This window comes from Borostomias antarcticus (assembly GCF_949987555.1).
Source record: "Borostomias antarcticus genome assembly, chromosome: 18".
NCBI classification, from domain to species: domain Eukaryota; kingdom Metazoa; phylum Chordata; class Actinopteri; order Stomiiformes; family Stomiidae; genus Borostomias; species Borostomias antarcticus.
In genome coordinates this window covers 8,410,073-8,428,632 of record NC_140251.1, presented here as the reverse complement: position 1 = coordinate 8,428,632, position 18,560 = coordinate 8,410,073, and the positions used below count along the sequence as shown (strand labels likewise).

The 18,560-nt window shown below is 52.0% G+C and overlaps 1 protein-coding gene across 3 annotated transcripts in view; it reads right to left on the bottom strand.

Moving 5' to 3' along the window:
- Positions 1-18,560, bottom strand: part of roraa (RAR-related orphan receptor A, paralog a) — a gene marked incomplete at both ends in the record, with an annotated part of 223,240 nt that overhangs the window by 11,438 nt on the left and 193,242 nt on the right. For all 3 annotated transcript variants that reach the window (XM_084453119.1, XM_084453120.1, XM_084453121.1), the window contains one exon: positions 365-450. In XM_084453119.1, the coding sequence (XP_084309245.1) occupies positions 365-450 (86 nt within the window). The remainder of the gene's footprint in view (positions 1-364; positions 451-18,560) is intronic.

Here is an 18,560-nt window from a genome sequence, read left to right as displayed (position 1 = left end):
GAGGGAGAGGCGGCACACGGCTGGACAGTCACTTTGTCCCGCTAATCACGCCGGTGTGTGATGTCGTCTGTGCGGCTTGACCGCTTTAATGACGGGGCTTTCTGTGAGTTTACCCATTCTAGTCTCTCTCTCTCTCTATCTATCTATCTCTCTATCTATCCTCAAAAGTTGGAGCGACGCGTTCTAAGGCATTTTTTACCCCGCCACACACACACACACACACACACACACACACACATACACACGCTCTTACACACACATGCTCTTACACACACACACACACACACACACACACACACACACACACACACACACACACACACACACACACACACACACACATTCTCCCTCTCCGGGCGCTTACCTTACAGCCTTCACATGTGATCACGCCGTAGTGGATGCCTGATGACTTGTCTCCACAGATCTTGCAGGGAATTATTTCGATTTGAGCTGAAGAGAAAAGAAAGAAAGAGAGAAATATCTTAATAACATTTTTATCTCCACCCACCTCCCGCTGTCACAAGTCACAGAACAACACACCTCCCCTCGCCGTGGGTACATGGTGCTACATGAAAGAGCCGTGCGCTTCAAACACAACTCATCCTGTGCTCCTGAGTCCTCCTCTTCCACGCGTGTTGACAAAGCCGCGTTTGGAGGCGGAGGACATTAAAGTCCTCACAGAAAAAGCTCTGTAGGTTTGACACAGTCAGCTTACATGTTGGCTACGTCGTAAAGCACAGCTTACATGAAGGAAACAAAACACTTTTCCACAAACCTTACTGCCCTCCCCAGGAGTAACACTGCCCCCCCCCCCAGGAGTAACACTGCCCCCCCCCCCCAGGAGTAATACTGCCCTCCCCGGGAGTAATAGTGCTCTCCGCAGGAGGCCTGACAGAGGTCCACATCACCAGACTTTTATTCCTCGATGGAGAACCTTACTTAATGTGCCCAGAACCCTCAAAACCGCAGGGAATCTGGAATGACCGCAAAGAATGCTAACATTCCCATCTCGGCATAGGGAGCTGGCTGGAGGCTCCGTGGCCAGGCTACAGAGAGACAGTGGTGAACTCTTTGGTGGTGGTGGGGGGCTCTGTGGTGGGGGGCCATGTGGTGGTGGTGGGCTCTGTAGTGGTGGTGAACTCTTTGGTGGTGGTGGGGGGCTCTGTGGTGGTGGGGGGCCCTGTAGTGGTGGGGGGCTCTGTGGTGGTGGGGGGCTCTGTGGTGGTGGGGGGCTCTGTGGTGGTGGTGGGGGGCCATGGGGTGGTGGGGGGCTCTGTGGTGGTGGGGGGCTCTGTGCTGGTGGTGGGGGGCCATGTGGTGGTGGGGGGCTCTGTGGTGGTGGGGGGCTCTGTGGTGGTGGGGGGCTCTGTGGTGGTGGGGGGCCCTGTGGTGGTGGGGGCCTCTGTGGTGGTGGGGGGCTCTGTGGTGGTGGGGGGCCCTGTGGTGGTGGGGGCCTCTGTGGTGGTGGGGGGCTCTGTGGTGGTGGGGGGCCCTGTGGTGGTGGGGGGCTCTGTGGTGGTGGGGGGCTCTGTAGTGGTGGGGGCTCTGTGGTGGTGGGGGGCCATGTGGTGGTGGGGGCTCTGTGGGGGTGGGGGGCCATGTGGTGGTGGGGGCTCTGTGGTGGTGGGGGGCCATGTGGTGGTGGGGGCTCTGTGGTGGTGGGGGGCTCTGTAGTGGTGGGGGGCCCTGTGGTGGTGGGGGGCCCTGTAGTGGTGGGGGGCTCTGTGGTGGTGGGGGGCTCTGTAGTGGTGGGGGCTCTGTGGTGGTGGGGGGCCCTGTAGTGGTGGGGGCTCTGTGGTGGTGGGGGGCCCTGTAGTGGTGGGGGGCTCTGTGCTGGTGGGGGGCTCTGTGGTGGTGGGGGGCCCTGTGGAGAAAACATAGTGAAGTGCGGAGCAGCCCAGCGAGGGCTGTATTGACATGGTGCCGCTGACAGGCCGGCGACCGGACAGGACAAAGTCACAGAGGACAGAGCTCATCCATCCCTCGCGCACACACACACACACACACACACACACACACACACACACACACACACACACACACACACACGTCTGAGACACCGAACTCCCAGCCTGCCCCAAACCTCTGTTTTATCACTGCAGCCACTGATGCAACAACATGTCTGTCTCTCTCTGCCTCTTACACACACTCTCTCTCTCTCTCACACACACACACACACACACACACACACACCGTCTCTCTCTCTCTCTGTGTCTCTGTGTCTCTCTCTCTCTGACCGTACAGTGACCTCCATCGCCCAACCCTCGGCTGCGTTATCGGTGTCTCGGTCAACAGCATTGCCACAGCGCCAGGACAAAAGCCACGCCTTCTTATCACCGCTACATCCAAAGATCACCATTACATCTGATCACCTCTACATCTCATCACCTCTACATCTGATCACCTCTACATCTGATCACCTCTACATCTGATCACCTCTATATCTGATCACCACTACATCTGATCACCTCTACATCTGATCACCTCTACATCTGATCACCACTACGTCCAAAGATCAACACTAAATCTTATCACCGCTACGTCCAAAGATCACTGCAGGCCGACTCCTTGCCGTACGCAAATGACTGGTACACTTCAACGATGCTTAGAGCCGATCAGGGCGCAGATGACATTACAAACGCCTTTAGAGCCCAACATGTTGTCTTTACCCCCCCTTATGAGTCCCCCTAGATCATGAGAGAAAGAAGCACACCCTGCGCTGTGTCAGGGTATTACATCATTACGTCTCTCTCTCTCTGTTCACCAGCTTCGTCAGGCCTCCGTCCGGAGCTGCTCTCTCCTGGGGGTCTCTCTTCCTAGATGCGGTCCAGTCTCTGCAAATTAATTTGATCAAACGGACCTTTGCTTTGGCTTGATCCGGTAGGGGGGAAAGGGGGGGGCGACAGCCATTTCATCAGCGACCCAGGAGCTTATGTTGGGTCATGTGGATAATGTCCCCGGCCGGGAGCCATGCCTGAGGGAGCCTCTCTCTAATCTGAGCTCCTGATCCCCTCACTCACCCTGGGCTGCAACCAACACCATCACCATTCGGGAGACTCTGTCTGCGACCACTGGACTCAACCAGACCTTGTAAACAGGGAATTAGCCTACATCTCCGTCATACGAACGAACAAAGGCGGCAGCAGCACACAGCAGAGCAGGATTCGAATCAGATTAGGCCTGCTATGTGTATTCAGATTAGGCCTGCTGTGTGTATTCACATTAAGCCTGCTGTGTGTATTCAGATTAGGCCTGCTGTCTGTATTCACATTAGGCCTGCTGTGTGTATTCACATTAAGCCTGCTGTGTGTATTCAGATTAGGCCTGCTATGTGTATTCAGATTAGGCCTGCTGTGTGTATTCACATTAAGCCTGCTGTGTGTATTCAGATTAGGCCTGCTGTCTGTATTCACATTAGGCCTGCTGTGTGTATTCACATTAAGCCTGCTGTGTGTATTCAGATTAGGCCTGCTGTGTGTATTCACATTAGGCCTGCTGTGTGTATTCAGATTAGGCCTGCTGTGCGTATTCACATTAGGCCTGCTGTGTGTATTCAGATTAGGCCTGCTGTGTGTATTCACATTAGGCCTGCTGTGTGTATTCAGATTAGGCCTGCTGTGTGTATTCACATTAGGCCTGCTGTGTGTATTCAGATTAGGCCTGCTGTGTGTATTCAGATTAGGCCTGCTGCGTGTATTCAGATTAGGCCTGCTGTGTGTATTCAGATTAGGCCTGCTATGTGTATTCAGATTAGGCCTGCTGTGTGTATTCAGATTAGGCCTGCTGTATACTGTGAGAAACGCCTAGGGAGACTAGGGAGGAAGCGACGCAGGACTCAGAGGGTTAGTTTGTAGCGAACGGAGGAGCGTTTCCTTCACGGTGTCGAGTGGCTGGTTACGTTGGGTACCTCAGTATGAACGCTGGCATAATGGGGCGGCGCGCTCCATTGTTTGTCTGTGTGTGCTCCCTGCATGAGCGTTAGCCGCGCAATGTGTTTCGACTCTTTTAGCATTTTCAGCCTCATTACTTACATAATTTGTTCTGACATGCACTCACAACAAGTGAAGCATGCCGTAATTACGCCTGGCTGTGGTTGTAGTGCGGATGGGGAGGGGCGGGGGGCGGCGCTTGGGGCCCGCAGCGGCGGCGCCTGGCCATCGGGTGGCAGTGCAGGGCTTCGACTGAGGCGTCCTCCTCCTCCTGCCCCTCGCCTCTGTTGGCTGGTTTCGGGCTTTGAGCTGCAGGCTTCGGCAGCTACCCCCCCCGCCCCCCCGGGCCCCCCTACCCCACTGCCCCCCACCCCCACGTGGCGGCGAGATGCCTTCATTTCTCCCGAAGAGGCGGGTCTGGTGGGCGGGCGGCTCGCTGGGGCCTGACAGAGGCTCTGCCACATCAGATGAGAGCAGGAGGGCCGGGCCGTGCCATGCTAGGATGGGCACACACACACACACACACACACACATGAGCATGCCTCGCAAAGTCCTGTCTACCATAGGAAGGCCCTGGAGACACACACACACACACACACACACATGAGCATGCCTCGCAAAGTCCTGTCTACCATAGGAAGGCCCTGGAGACACACACACACACACACACACACACACAGATGAGCACGCCTCACAAAGCCCTGTCTACCATAGGAAGACCCTGGACACACACACCCACACACCTACACACACACACCCACACACCTACACACACACAAGCACACCTACACACCTACACACACACTCACTCCCCCCACTCACTCCACTGCCGCCTGAATGCTCCTGTGCACTCGAGAGGAAAAAAGGGTTTGTGTCCAGCCCTGACCGCGCCAGGCTTTGTGGACTGTTGTGTAAAAACTGTCCGTGGTCTTAACACAAGGCCGTGTCCACGGCGGACCCAGCTGTTTTATGAGAGAGGCGGTATAGACGATCAACACATGGGCGATGACAGCACAGAGAGCAGGAGTCACCATCAGATTAAGTTCATATCTGGGTATGGCAACACCGTGAGCGACTGGTGTTTGTCGCTTCCGAGCCACGCCGCCCCCCTCCCCGAATGTGCTGGAGTGGTTCAAAGGGAAACTCACGCTGGGGATGTGGTTAAACAGAAGGGCCTTGCTACTAAGCACTCCCGAACCAGGAGTCAATAATTATTGACACGGACGAGCTCTGGTGTTAATGGCCTCTCCGTGTGAAGCAGGCAGCTGCTGGCTCCTCTGAGCTTGACCAGTAGTCCTGCTGCCGATCCCATTCTGTCTGTCTGTCTGTCTGTCTGTCTGTCTGTCTGTCTGTCTGTCTGTCTGTCTGTCTGCCTGTCTGCCTGTCTGTCTGTCTGCCTGCCTGTTATGCCTGTCTGTCTGTCTGTCTGTCCGTCTGTCTGTCTGCCAGGCAGCCCTGCCTTATGACATCAAAGCCAGGCATAGTGAAACGGGCAGCCGTGCTAAAAGCCTTTCCTAGACCTGCTAGATTGTTTCTGTCGGCACACAAGCCACATCAAAGGGGTAGGGGGGTGAGGGGTTGTGTTGCTGAGACTCACAGATGATGTGCGAATCACACCACAGTGCCTTCACACCACAGAGGAACGCCCGTAAACACAGCGAAGTTGAGCAGAGGTTAACGGCTAGCCTACGTAGGTTAAGGCTAGCTTTGAGGCAGCGTCGGGGACCTAGGGGAGCGAAGCTGGACTCGGTGTTCAGGCGAGCACCCGCCCTGAGACCGACAGAGAGGCTCCGCGGGTCAAGGACACTGATTGACCGACGCAGCGAAGCCCTTCTGAGAGGATGACCTGACACAGGGCGCATGTGGTACAACTGTGGAGGCCAGGGGGCTGCTGTGTGTGAACTTTGACCCCTCTGCCCTTCACCGTGTACTCTCGTGTACCCTGGGAGACGAGGCGCCCCGGTATAGCAACACGGCTAGCGACTAAAGCCCAGGTATGATATAGACTATAAAACAAAACGCGTTGTTGAGGCTCATAGCTCACTGCTCCGTGTAGCGCTTTAGCGCTGAGATAAGCACCACAACGGCAGCCATTGTCAGAGTGAGCACTTTCCCCTGTGGCTCGTATAAACTTAAAGACCGCGGAGCGCCATTTAGGTGGGAGGGACGGGGCACTGCGTCGCAGAATAACACACTGAAAGTATGCGGATTCTTAAAACGGAGATGTTTCGATAGTGACCGTAGGACCTGAGAGGCTTGAGGTCAGCGCAGGTGGAGCTGCTTCCTGTTGTCAGAGGCAAACCCTAGCGCTAGCGCCGTCAACACAGGCCTTCTGGGCACTGAACCGTTCACATCCATATGATACCGCATCTCACAAATAGAGGAAAATGTTTTTCAAACGCATACTTTATGACAACTCAATGGCACAAGTTGGGCGAGATGTAAAAGCAACATTGAGAGCCCACTGCTCATTCCTGTGGACTACTGAACTACTGGCGTAACCTCAGAGGATTAGGACGGCCCCTTACATTACAGAGCTATGATGCGGCCAATCTGGCCATCATCACACGGTAATACTGAGGGATTAACCCGTTACCGCGCTGGTGTCTGGAAGTATTAGATCACATCTGATGGACCATGGCCACACAGGCTGGTCCAGGCCTGCCCGCAACCTGCTATTGGATATCGTCCGTGCGCTCATCTCAAACATACGGTGAGTGGCCGCGACATGAGACACTGCAGTGATAGCGGCGGATTTAGGAGCTTCAACAGAGAGGGAGAATAACGACGTTGCTGGCTTGTGTGCGTGTGTGTGTGTGTACGTGCGTGCTGACAGCTGTTGGTGACGAGATGACGCAAGGGAGTGGGCTCATGTTGGAGATTATGTAAGAGATTGGCCAGTGCTGGGACTGTGGACAGCACAGCACTATGGACAGATTAACAATGCATCTTCAGCCCAGTAAACAGGGACGAACAACAGACTCATCAGATTCTCCACTAGACTTCTCACGACAAAACAAAATACATCAAAATAAAAAAACAAACATAAAAAAAGGTTCCAAAACAACACCCCATGACTACTACTCACTGGACTGCACCACAAAAAAATCTGTTCCAAGATTTCTGTTCCCTCCAAGTGGAACGTTAATGTTTACACCGATGATGTACTAGGCTACTGCAGGACCAGGGGTCAGTGGACTAGAACCAGCCGGCAGGTGCAGAGTAAGCAACGTTCTGCAACCTCACCCTGCGGCCGCTTCATAGCCGCTAGACTGACTTCCCCCGTCCGCAGCGGAGATCAGCCGTCGTTTGGCCGGGAAAACGCCTCCTCTCGCCCATCCCAGAGAGAGAGACCACCTGAACGAGAGCCTGCAGTCAGAATAGCGCCCCTCTGCATCTGTGCTGCTGTCTGTGTGTGTGTGTGTGTGTGCCGAACAGAATGGGAGCGCAGTCACTTCTACTGTACATGTGACATGTGTGTCTGTCCATCCGTGTGTGTGTGTCCGTTCATAGTATGAGATTAAACATTGCACGCCAGCAGAGGGGAGTTAGAGATTGCTCATAAACCTGCACCGCTTACTTCACCACCTAGGTGCGATAATTGCGCAGCAGAAGAAAGGTTATTTGAATGTCGGAGACAAAGGACAGTCATGGAGCCCAGACAGTCGTGTAACTGTGTTATTTGTTAAGGGATTGGAGCCTGTTGGCTTATTACCATGAGGCGATCCTCAGCCTGTGGCATTTCTACAGTGGAGCTTGGAGATACTGAGATATGGAGATACCAAACACACACACATTCACCTGCACACAGAATCTCTGCATCATCGTTTTCAGCCCCTCAGTCCATCACAGAATCCCGCTGAAGTCATCACAATATTATGACCCCGATATGGGGAGAGAGAGAGAGAGAGAGCGAGAGAGAGAGAGAGAGAGAGAGAGAGAGAGAGAGAGAGAGAGAATTTGACGCCTTCTCCTGCTAGTTCCTCCCTACTATCAAGTGCCAGGCTAAGATCTGATCCCCTGTCACTGGGGAGCGGCCATGTATATGTGGGGAGATATTCTGGTACAGTATACTGGTTTCAGAGATATACTGGTATTCTGGTTTCAGATATTCTGGTATACTGGTTTCAGATATACTGGTATTCTGGTTTCAGATATTCTGGTATACTGGTTTCAGATATACTGGTATTCTGGTTTCAGATATTCTGGTATACTGGTTTCAAATATACTGGTATTCTGGTTTCAGATATTCTTGTATGCTGGCTTCAGTTACACTGGTATACTGGTTTCAGTGGAACTGTTCTGGGTTTCTCCTGTCATTCCTGCAGAGCTGCCGGGTGACTTTGCTAAAGCCCAGGTTTTTGGGGGGGACGGTAGCCCCCTGGGCTGGTTTATGGATGAACTCATGTGTGCATCCCTGCGTTTGTTTGTTTGTGCGCGAGACCATTAATATTTCACCGCTGGCTGACTGGAAAAGCCGGTACGATGCAACTTCTCTCTCCCTCCATGCAGTATATATACTGGGCTGCTTTATCGAAACGCATTTTAACACATTCTGTGTGAGGGGATCGGGAGAGAAGTCGGGATCGAGAGAGAGAGAGAGACAGACAGAGAGAGAGAGAGAGAGAGAGAGCAAGAGAGAGAATTCCCAAACCGCTACGCAAACATATCTTTCCATGTCTGTCTCTCTGCCAGCTGAACTGTAATTTGGACACTAATTCATGCGTTGTTGTGGCAGAGATTGACGAGCTTCCTGACTGGGAGTCTGTGTGCCCGCACTCTGGGGGAAAACAAACAACAAAAGCCCGGTTTTACCCATGGTACCCAGCAGCCGTGAGCCCCCCTCCCTGCCCCACCTGAGCTCCCCTCTCCCTTTCCCCTCTCCTCCCTCTAACACCCCTATCTCTCCGCTCCACTCTCCTCCCTCTAACCCCCCTCCCCCATCAGTTATCAGCCCCCCCCCCCCCGGGCAGCAGTGGGCGGGAGACGCACACTCCCCGTTCTGATGGCATGACATGGTTCGTCTGTGTCGACTGCATCCACATATGCGCGCTGTCTGCCTCTGCTGCTAGTTAGCTAGTCGGTCACAGGGAGCTGAGAGAGGCTGAGGAAACATGGAAGTGCTTCATCTGGCTACTGTTTACACATCGTTTGGTCTGGGAACATTTACATATAACATTCAACAGCAAATGGAATTAATTTACACATAACAACAAATGGAATTCACCTATAATCTTTTATCCGGATGCCATGATCATATTAATGCAATGTACTGTGTGGATTTGTGTGTGTGTGTGTGTTCCATAGGGACCCCAGGAAGAGGGCTTACTATTTCATAACAACTAATGGAGATCAAAATGAATGAACAAGCAAATACACAAATAGACAAGCACAGTTCTCCTGTTGTTGTTGTTGTTTCGTCAACACAAACAGCGGCTTCTGAGGCACGGCAGCAGGCTTCCCCGAAGCCCAGACTCACTGAGGCTGAAATCACAGAGGGCCGATTGACTGACTGCTTGAGCGGCTGTTGGCAGGAGCGGCGCTGCTGTTTGAATTGAAATGTGCAGAGGAGGAGAGGCCTCTGCCAGCCTCCAGAACCCTGGCTGTCCACTCCAGCCTCCAGAACCCTGGCCGTCCACTCCAGCCTCCAGAACCCTGGCCGTCCACTCCAGCCTCCAGAACCCTGGCCGTCCACTCCAGCCTCCAGAACCCTGGCCGTCCACTCCAGCCTCCAGAACCCTGGCCGTCCACTCCAGCCTCCAGAACCCTGGCTGTCCACTCCAGCTTCCAGAACCCTGGCCGTCCACTCCAGCCCAGCGGCCAGTGGTTAGAGCTGCGCTGGAGGCTCCTCATCTGCAGAGTGGCCTGGTTAAGCACCTGTCCTCCCGGGGCTCCTGGGGGCCCCGCTTACCCACTGGCACATGCACACACACATACGCATGCATGCACGCACGGACGCACACACACACGTGCACACATACGTATGCACGAACACACGCACACACACACGCGCACACACACAGACAAGCACTAACAAACACACACACAGAAATACAGTAGAAACAATGAACTCTTCAAAACATCCAGCAGAATTGCGCGTGGAAACCTTTAAGGCTCTTTCTCGATCCAATACGCTCTCCTAGACTGCCCTCACAAACAGGAGACGAGAAGTTACCACGACCTACGGAAGAGCGATGGCTGAACGCCGGCCGGCGGACGGTCCGTTCGACTGATAGACGTCGTTGCCGCTCGATCCGTGCGGTTAACCCCGCGCGCGCACATGATCGCCCGTGGCAGACGGAGAGTGGGAGCGGAGCGCGCGCGGGGGGGCGAGGGGGCGGTAGGGAGGCTGGAGGTCACGACTCGAGCCGACCCCCGGGGGTCGGCGGCACGGCGCCAGAACACACACACACACAGGCCGGGTGGAGGGAGCGCTCGGGGGGTGACAGTAATTGTCCCTCTGCGCTCTCCTTAGGAAAACACGTGTCCGTGCGAGGCCAGCGCTGGACGCCCGGGCCAGATAGTAATCACCGGCCTGATCTGCTCCGAGGACGGCCCAGGCTCAGCCTGAGCCCCGGGTAATGGAAGAGATCTCTGTTTCCACCCCGGCGGACGGCTAATGAATACTGCATTATAGGAGCCGCGGCTGCGCTGCTGGGATAGCGATGCTCTGCGCCGTGCGTGCGTGTGTGTGTGTGTGCGTGTACAGCACACTTCAATGCACTGTATTGCGTAAGGGAAATATTGTTTGGCAATATTCATCTCCCGATATGAAAACAAGAGATTCCCCCCCCCCCCACACACACACACACACACTTTACCCCCCACAGCTTTGCCTGTTGATTGATGGTGAACTAACGATCAGATTTTTCCGAGGCACAGCGGATCTGTTTTACGAAACAAGGACCCCTCGTTTTTTTCTCAAGGTCAGCGACAGCCGGAGATGCGAGTTTGGGGAAGAAGGAGAAAATGATTTAGTTAGTAAAACACTAACTATACTATGGACAATGCGGCGTGCAAATCTGAACATTGTGTGCATACGGATCCTGAAGAGCTCTGGATGTTATTCTATCTACGACATGGCCTCAACAGTTTTTGCCAGGAGGCTGATGAGCAGTATTACAGCTCGGTGCGGAGGTCTTGGGGTTGTCATCAGCAGAGAAAGGGGGGGAAAGGGAAGGCGAGAGGAATGACATCACTGATCAGACAACACGTCCATGGATGTGTGACTGAGACAAATGGGCCTTGTTACATTAGCAGGGATACAGAATCCTGCTGCTCACAGATCCAGCAGCCGATAGGCCTGAAACTAGACGCACGCAACCTTTCCAGAGATCAGCTGTGTCATGGGACCAGAGAGAGAGAGAGAGAGAGAGAGAGAGAGAGGGAGAGAGAATTTGGGTGTGTGGGGGGAGAGAGAGAGGGAGAGAAAATTGGTGTTTGTGTGTGTGTGTGTGGGGGGAGAGAGAGAGAGAGAGAGAGAGAGAGAGAGAGAGAGAGAGAGAGAGAGAGAGAGAACGCAATCTGTCCAGTCTGGGTCACCTGTCTCAGTCTCACCTTGGACTGGACATTTGAAGACATTTGATCTCAGGCATGTTAAATATTTACTTCTGAAATATTTACTTCATTGCACAAACTTGCACAGTATTTTGAAAAATCAATTTATTTCATTTTGCTCCAGGCATTCATCAGTGTAAACATCCTTTTTTTGTGTTCAATTTTACTCTCTAATAATATCCGCATTTACGAACAGAAACAAGACGCATCGACTTATCAAGCAGTCAACGCAGGAACAGTGACCATCCTGGTGTCCACCTCCCCCAGGAGGAGGAGCAGACTGCACCTAGAGGGCGGGCGTGCCGTTTGCTGACCGCTGCCGCACAGAGTTCACCGACCGCTTACCGCCTGTGTGTGTGTGTGTATGTGGGACCGTTCCCCCGCTAACGCTGGCCTGGTTCGGTGTTAAAGCGGCAGGATTAGGCAGCCGTGCGCAGGGGGGCGAGAGTGACCACTGGCCGCCACCTCTGCATGAGCCCACTTCAGCCGGCGCCGGTCACGTGGTTAAAACCCGCCGCGCTGCGCTAATCCCGGGCAAATAAAGGAAGTGCCAAGATGAATAATGATTGCGTAAACACGTCCCCGAAGCCCCCCAGGGGGGATAAGCATCTCTCCGTCCCGTTCTGCCCCGACGCCAAGACTCTCGGAGTCAGCTGACCCGACGGTAAACCCCTCCCGCCTCACCTCTGCTCACCTCCGCCGGGAAGCTGCCCTGCTTCGTTGCTTCCTTTAACGGCGGGAAGCAGTCGATAGTTTGCGCTGGAGCGGTGAGGCCACGCGAGCCACAGCCGACGCCCGTCACTGATGAAGACGTTGTCGCTGAGAGCTTCGGTTTACTCGATCCCGGCGGCGCTGTCCGGCTGCTCTACGTCGCCGGTTCTGAGACGAGGGGCGCTTTCAGAGCCAGGCAGGCAAACGCAGGGAAGAACACACTGAGGAAGACGACGGGAATCGGATCGCCAGTAAATCACCGGTCCAGACTAAACATGGCCATTAAGACGTCATTAGGAGCACGTTCACGGCCTCATGGAGTACACAGAGTCACAGCTCCCCGTGCTAAGATCTAGCATGGATGGGAGGAGAGACAGGAGTCAGGTCGGATAGAGAGAGAGAAAGAGAGAGAGAGAGAGAGGGAGATTGAGAGACAGAGAGGGGAGGGGGGGGGGGGGGGTCCAGGGCAGGAGAGCGTGGGATGTTGAGATGAAGTGGGAGACCCCCGCTCCAGGAGGCTGCCCCACCCCCAGCATGAAGGCGCCGCAGCCCCAAGCCTAATGAGGGCGGAAGTGGCCCCCCTGTGGGAGCCCCAAGGCACATTCATTAGGAGATGAAAAAGCATTTCCCGCGGCAACGTATGCGCCAGCCTCGACCCGAACATGTTTAATTTACGATCATGTGAAGAGCGACCAGATTGGCCGGGTACGACCTCACAGGCCAGGGCTGCGGACAATCACAGCTGGGGCTGAGCGAGCGTCTGTGCGCTGTCTACAGTGATGTACTCACACCTGTACTCACATAAGTGCTGTCTAGTGTCTACAGTGATGTACTCACACCTGTACTCACATATGTGCTGTCTAGTGTCTACAGTGATGTACTCACACCTGTACTCACATATGTGCTGTCTAGTGTCTACAGTGATGTACTCACACCTGTACTGTAGGTGCTCTGACTGAGGGAAGAGACTGTAAAGACAGGTTGATAATGAAGGGTATTACGTAGCACATACCGGTTGGATTGATAAGTAGAACAACAGGCTTGAGTGCAATGATACAACCCCCCCGAAAAAAATAATAAAAAAAAAACATTAAAAAAAAATAACAGCGAACAGAAGCTTGTTGACAAGCATGTGGTTTCGTTTGGAGATTGTTTCTCTCTCATTTAATTGCAGAATGTTGCATGGTCTCCCTTTTATCATCTTCTATGCTACTGGCAGAAATAATAGACTAGTTTAGCCAGTGGTGGTTTGTGGGGAGGAAGCAGTTCTGTAAGGAGCGCAGAGATGCAAACCAAGCGACACTAGACCTTTACTCTAGTACGACACTAGACCTTCACTTTAGTACGACACTAGACATTCACTCTAGTATGACACTAGACATTCCCTCTAGTACGACACTAGACCTTTACTTTAGTACGACACTAGACATTCACTCTAGTACGACACTAGACCTTTACTCTAGTACGACACTAGACCTTCACTTTAGTACGACACTAGACCTTCACTTTAGTACGACACTAGACATTCACTCTAGTACGACACTAGACCTTTACTCTAGTACGACACTACACCTTCACTTTAGTACGACACTAGACCTTTACTCTAGTACGACACTAGACATTCCCTCTAGTACGACACTAGACATTCCCTCTAGTACGACACTAGACCTTTACTCTAGTAAGACACTAGACCTTTACTCTAGTACGACACTAGACCTTCACTTTAGTACGACACTAGACATTCACTCTAGTACGACACTAGACCTTTACTCTAGTACGACACTAGACATTCCCTCTAGTACGACAGTAGACATTCACTCTAGTACGACACTAGACCTTTACTCTAGTACGACAGTAGACATTCACTCTAGTACAACACTAAATTCACTCTAGTACGACACTAGACATTCCCTCTAGTACGACACTAGACCTTTACTCTAGTACAGGGGTGTCAAACTCAAATACACAGTGGGCCAAAATTTAAAACTTGAACAAAGTCGCGGGCCAACATTGAACAAATGAAAATTTTAATATGGACCCAAACAAGTTTTGCTTTAACATTGAATATGCACTTATCACTTTCGCTTTTGGTGCGCATCAATGGTGTGCACTAACATATGTGAATACGCCCTCAGACACAAGTGTTGGTGCTCCATCTGCTCAGTAGAGAAGCTTGTAAAACCCTGACTGTCCTACAGCCAGGCAGACAGACCGACAGCCGGCATGCAGACAGACAGACAGGCAGACAGGCAGACAGGCCGGCAAGAAGGCAGACAGGATTGAATGAACAGGAACAGAGCAAACACAGCGGCCGGCTAGGTCAACACAGGTGTCTCTATCACAGTGAGCTTCTGTTTTCTGCCTTTCTTTTCGCCATTTTTAAGAAGAGGTAACACGGTTACAGTTGTAGTATGAGATTGCTATGACTACTGTCACAGAAGAGAGGGCGTTTCTGGGTCCTGTCTTGATTGACGCGCCAAAACAACAGCAGAGCATTATGGGAATTGTAGTATTAGCGGTGAATGCGCTGTATAATACTGGCGGGCCAGCTCTAGTAGTCATTTGGTATTGCCTCGCGGGCCAAATATAATTACACTGCGGGCCAAATCTGGCCCGCGGGCCAGAGTTTGACACCCCTGCTCTAGTACGACACTAGACCTTTACTCTAGTACAACACTAGACCTTTACTCTAGTATGACACTAGACCTTTACTCTAGTACGACACTAGACCTTTACTCTACAGTAGTACGACACTAATCATTTATGGGTGGAAAAAACATTTGGCACATGTGGCAGACGGGTGGAAAACACATTTGTGAGGTAGATTCATGAGCTTAAAAAATGAATTAATTGGGTAAGACGTATCTGGAAAATGTAATTGTTAAAGACACATGTTGTTTTGTAAACACTATAAAAAGGCACAGCTGCAGTCCATTGACTGTCTCACATGTGAGAGGAGGACATTGGTTACAGGGTGATCATTCTACGGTGATTCGCACACACGCCTGCCTTATCACAAACTGCTTCTCCTTGTTCCCTGTGAATCCTCTTATTTATTAAGACTGTCTCCTCGCCTTGTTAGATATGTAGAGCCAATCTCCTGTAATTAGCAACTGCTAACCTTTGGGGTGCTAATCCCCTGTGAATTGTGGATTTGTACATCAAAGCCCCACACTCCCATATAGCCGGGGCTTGAAATTACAGTCGATTTGAAACCTGCAATTATTTGTATAGCATGGATGCAAAACAACCTCTTCTTTTATGTCTGCCAGTATCTGGTGGGTTTGCCGTAAAGAATCCTTAATCCACTCCAGTGGAATCCAAATATAGAGTTCCAACACTGAGCTCCAGAACTCAGAAGCTCGCGCCAAATGCCTGCTGTGCATATAAAGTGGAGGACGCTTCCTCTTTTTTTGCATTGTAAAGATTAGATTTCTTTGGTGGCTTAGATGCGTCACATAAGAACCAGGCGACGGATACGGGGGATAAAATCAAACATGCTTAAATAATGGACCGTAGTTACCTCTCCAGCTGTCAGCCCTTTCCTCTCACAAACATTAATTGAAAGTTAATTAAACAATTATGGTCTGGGCGTTATGCCGCGCGCAATCACTTGTCCAGAGCTCTTCTAAAGGGAGGCGTGGTCTGATGTGAGGGCGATGCAGCAGGCGAAGCTCTCTTCTGTACAACAAGGACAGACTCAACTCAATGTTGTGCAAGAAGGAGGAGATTACGATTAAGAGATGGAACACAACTGATAGAGCTTCCCCCACACACACTCTCACACATGCACACACACACATGCGCACACACACACACAAGCAAACACGCATGCACACACATACACATATGCACTCACAGGCCTACACATACACACACACACTCACAGGCCCACACACACACACACACACACACACACACACACACACACACACACACAAGCACAGAAGCACACACACACAATGTGTATCAGTCTCACATGTGTTAGCGATGTGCATCATGGGAAACCGCGGTGTGAGCAGAGCTTTAATTCAATCTCCCACATTCACGCCTGGGTCACATCAGTACATGTCAGAGCGGCAGGGAGGCATCAATCACACCAACCGGGGTTGAGACAGGGCCACGCTCACAGAGTTAAAACACTAACGCGCCGTCAAGGTAGACAACCTCCTCCAAACGTTGATTCTAGTTTCGTGCGAGCAGCTGAACGCTGACATTCAGACAGGATGGCCGATGAACAATGCATACATACTACAAGACTTTTTACCTGGTGAAACAGGGTGACACCGAGATCATCCTCCTACTCCTCCGCTGGTTAGTGATTAAACAGACATGAATTAACAATGAAGTTGTGAGGTATTTAGAGGCCATCCTACACCTGAGCTGGAACATAACCCCCCCCCCCCCCCCCATGGAAATCTCTCTTACTTACCTCGCTGTAACCAGGATCCCACAGTTACACTTATATTACCATGCTAAATGGTAACTGACACCGCTTCCTCCAACACCTGACATAACCATGCATGCACGGCTGAGAGAGACGCTATTCGGTGTCACGGAAAACCTGACCGTCAGAACCTAACAGACGGAACCAAGATCCATAACCCTCGGGGGGGGGGGGGTCAGCTGGCTTTGAGCGATAGCAATAACCTTGCATGCAGCCAAACTGTGATTCACGCGCTCTGGCCTGGGAGGCGCACCGGACGGTTACCGTGACGCGTGCGTCCGTCATGTGACAGTGGGGGGCGGGCTCGGGAGAAGACCCAGCAGAGCGGAACTGCTTCATCCGTTTACCATTTTGTAGCTTTTTATGAGAGAGACAGGGAAACAGAGGCTGATTAACTGCCCCGGTGTGTCGCGGTGTGGAAGGAACGTTCACATACAGATTCATCTCTTACTTAGAAGCTAAATGATACGTCTAATTTGCCGTGAGCGCAGTTATTTTTAAACTTCTCCAGCTGTCAGATAATGGAGCTTGACTGTCAGCGCTGATGTGTGTGTGTGTATGTGCAGGTGCGTGCGTGTGTGTGTTTGTGTGTGAGTATCTGTATACTAAAAGGTTGCGAACTCTTTTCAATTTACTATTCCCTTTGAGCGAATTACAAAACGCATATTCCATTAGTTGGGCTGATTGACATTTCTTTTCCCTCCCTTATCAAAAGCAGAGGGAGATTAGAAAGGCAGCTGCCGGGATGGAAATAGAGACTTCCAAAACTGAATTTGGCTTGACATGCCTTGCCAATGATTACAATGCCTTGAAAGGTTTTCTGTATTCACTTGGAAGAACTGACTGTTTTTCTGCTTATTAACTGAACATAACATCTTTCCAGACCTTTCTGAGTGATCAAACATTAGCGTACGCTTTTTTATACTATAACCATTCTACAAGGTTTCATACTATAACCATTCTCTATCTAGCGTTGCTGTCACAATAATCAGTGAATTACTGTATTCTGTACTTTCAATGTACAATGTTTTGTAAGACAGGTGATTGTGGTCTACTCTCCTCACCGGGCCCCGCCAGCCTTTTAGCGGACCCCCTCAACACAGCCGCTAACACGGCCGCGGTAACGTAACGCCGAGGGAACCGGCCCTTAATCAATCTGCCGGCACTCTTCCATTGTGTGTCGTGGTCTCCCAGATGTAATGTAGATGGCCGCTAATGGAACCCGCGGCCTCTCTCCATCAGATAGGTGTGCAAATCTCAGGCCTCTCTCAGTGCGTACGCAGGTAAGAGTAGACCGAACAGTCGTCCTCCGAGCAGCGGATGCGTTCGCATATAGCGAATTGACGAGGTAACAGAAACACGTTGAGATGCTCGCGAGGTGGCACTGTCCGTGGGACTTAATGGGTGATGGGGGCAAGGGGGCAGCGTAGCAACATGAGTCAGACCCTCGTCCGTCCAGTTAACACTGACTTTACTACAGTACTGCGTGGCCTGAGGCTCACATGCGACCTGTTACACCTAAAACCGGTCCCGAAAACGTCTCAGGAGAGCAGGTCTGCACAGATCGGCACCCAGTGTAGATTGATATACAGTATGGTGCTCCCATGAAGACGTTCCAGCTGTCCCAGTAACACTTGACCTCTCTGTAGGTTAATGTAGGTAAGAGCAGCACCGGCCGGGCCTGCTGGGGAGACGGACGGACGGACGGACGGGCTCAGATCTGCTCTGGACACACACACACACACACACACACATACACACAGATGGCCTGCTGCTCAAGTAGCAGAGGATAAAGACTCAACTGAGACTGTGACCTATGGCGAGGGGAGTGAGCCCCCGCTCAGGTGAACTACTCTACAGTCACACCCTGACCTGGGAGCCTGGACTGGAATCAGAGGCTGCTAGCAATCTGTTCC